This window comes from Loa loa (assembly GCF_000183805.2).
Source record: "Loa loa unplaced genomic scaffold supercont3.372, whole genome shotgun sequence".
Taxonomy (NCBI): domain Eukaryota; kingdom Metazoa; phylum Nematoda; class Chromadorea; order Rhabditida; family Onchocercidae; genus Loa; species Loa loa.
In genome coordinates this window covers 55,104-57,465 of record NW_018108552.1, presented here as the reverse complement: position 1 = coordinate 57,465, position 2,362 = coordinate 55,104, and the positions used below count along the sequence as shown (strand labels likewise).

Here is a 2,362-nt window from a genome sequence, read left to right as displayed (position 1 = left end):
AAAAAAATTTTTTTAATTAAAGTTGTCTTAATTAATAAATTTTACAATTAATGAATTGATGAATTTCTATCATTTTTATATCCCTCATTTTCTTTCATTACAAACAGCAATACAAATACATGCATTTATTTGATGATTAATGAAGATATCGAAATGGATATATAGGAATATGGTAATGATGATGAGAATCAAATTTCTCTCTCTTCCTCTCTTTCTTCCTTTCTCTCTTTCAATTTTACAATAATTAACGATTGAAATTGATTCATCATCATCATCGTTATTATTATTACTATTATTATTATTATTATTATTATTATTATCATGATCATCCTTAAAATGCCATCATTATAATCGTTACTATTTCAAGTACTACTACTACTATTACACTACTCATATGCAAACAGTGATTTATTTTCAAATACTCTTTTATACCTTTCAAATCCTTTTTCATACTTTTATACCTTTCACCTTTTTCATCTATCATCATCTTTCTTTTAATTAAAATTGGAACATTTTATGAATTTAAAAGAATTTATTATTAAAAGTTTCATTGAAAAGCCTTCAAAATTGCATTATAATTTGATATTAATAATAATAATGAAAGTTTCAAATCTAAAAATGAAAAATTTTCTAAAAATAAAACTATTATACATTCATTTCTATTCATATAAATATTATTTATACACATTTCTATCATTCTTTTTTGTTAAATTACTTTATTAATTAATAGTTTCAATTTTATTAATTTAAATTGAGAAGAAAAAATTTCCTTTCTTTTTTTCTATTTAACTACTTTGTTAATTGTTTTAATTTTATTAATTTAAATTGAGAAGATGAGAATCTGAGAAAAGAAAAATGATTAAATTCCTAAAAATGAATGATGTATATGTAAAAAGTTTTGTTTTATTTTTTAATATTCAGATGGATATGAATTTTCTTCTTTTTCTTTTTCTTTTTTTTTTGATCACCTCATTATTGGCAATCTTAGTTTGATTGATTAAAATTTTAATTTTAGTCAATTTAGTTTTAATTTGATTAATTTAATTTTAATTTGACTAATTTCAAATTTAATTTGATTAATTTTAATTTGACTGATTTTAATTTTAATTTGATTGATTGAAATTTGGAAAAAGTTTTTCGTTTTATTTTTCTTTACATTTAATAGTGAGTCTACTGATTACTATAAATATAAATGAGAATTTATCATATTTTCAACACTATCAACTAATTAAGACAAACATTTTTTTTTTTCTTCTCAACATTAAATCATTAAACAGTAATGTACTGAAAATATAAATTGAGTTCTAATTCAAGTATCAAATACTCATATTATTATTTTTTATCAATGTTTTTTCTTTTTTTTTTTCATTTTAGATCACAAGATAATCGTAAGATATTCTCAAATTTGTAAATATATAATTGCCAAAAGATGTATGTTACTATTTTTGTTAATTGCTTTTGTTTTCAAAATTTTTTAAATTCTAAATTTCCAAATTAAATTTCTAAATTAAATTTCCAAATTAAATTATTCACAAGTTTTTCTACTTTAGAAAATGCATTTTTAGAACTAACCTTTTTTACATTTTCTCCCAGGAAAACGTGGATCGGTTGAGATATCAGCAAAACCACTCGGACATCGGCATTGGAAATATCCCGGTTGTTCGCTGTAACATTCTGCTACCGGATCACAATCATGCAACGAATCATCCTGGCATGGATCCGAAACTGAAAAAAAAGAAAAAAAAGTCGAATAATGTTTCATATTTCAAATAAAAATAGTTTTAATTAGAAAAAAGAGATTAGCTATGAAATACAAATATGAACAAAGCTAAAAATAATTTTGAACTTTTTATATTTGATTTGTAATTTGTGATTTCAGTATTTAAATTTCAACTACATCTTCAATTAAGTGAGATTTCAAATTTCTCAATCTTTTACTAATTAAAGTTTTCAATATTTTTTCTTTGCATTTTCATTGTATTTTGCTATTTTATGTTTTAATATATAAAATTTAATTTTAAATGAAATTATTCCAAAAAAAAATCACTTTAATTTTTAACAAAAATAAATTATTTTTTTGTAGAAGTATTTTAATAAGCTAAAAAACTTCCTAATAGCATAAAAAAAATCACAAGTTGCATTTCCAATAAAGTTAAATTAATCCTTGAAATATCTTTTTTTTTATCGTATTTCTTTTAAAAGTAATTAAAAATTACTTTATCATTTTGCTGCAATTTTATCACAATTTTGTCGCAGTCTTATAAACCAGATAAATGTTAGTGTAGGAATAAAGTATTATTTAATTTAACAATTCAATATGAATTCGATAACAAATTAATCAATTTCACTCTGCAAGCATAGT

General features: G+C 20.8%; 1 protein-coding gene across 1 annotated transcript; it reads right to left on the bottom strand.

Moving 5' to 3' along the window:
* Window positions 1-1,567: 1,567 nt before the first annotated feature.
* Window positions 1,568-1,725, bottom strand: LOAG_14713 (hypothetical protein; the record flags this gene model as incomplete). The annotated part of the gene is made up of 1 exon (XM_003150207.1): window positions 1,568-1,725. A coding segment is annotated over one exon (158 nt), but the record flags the coding sequence as incomplete, so codon positions are not given.
* Window positions 1,726-2,362: the final 637 nt, after the last annotated feature.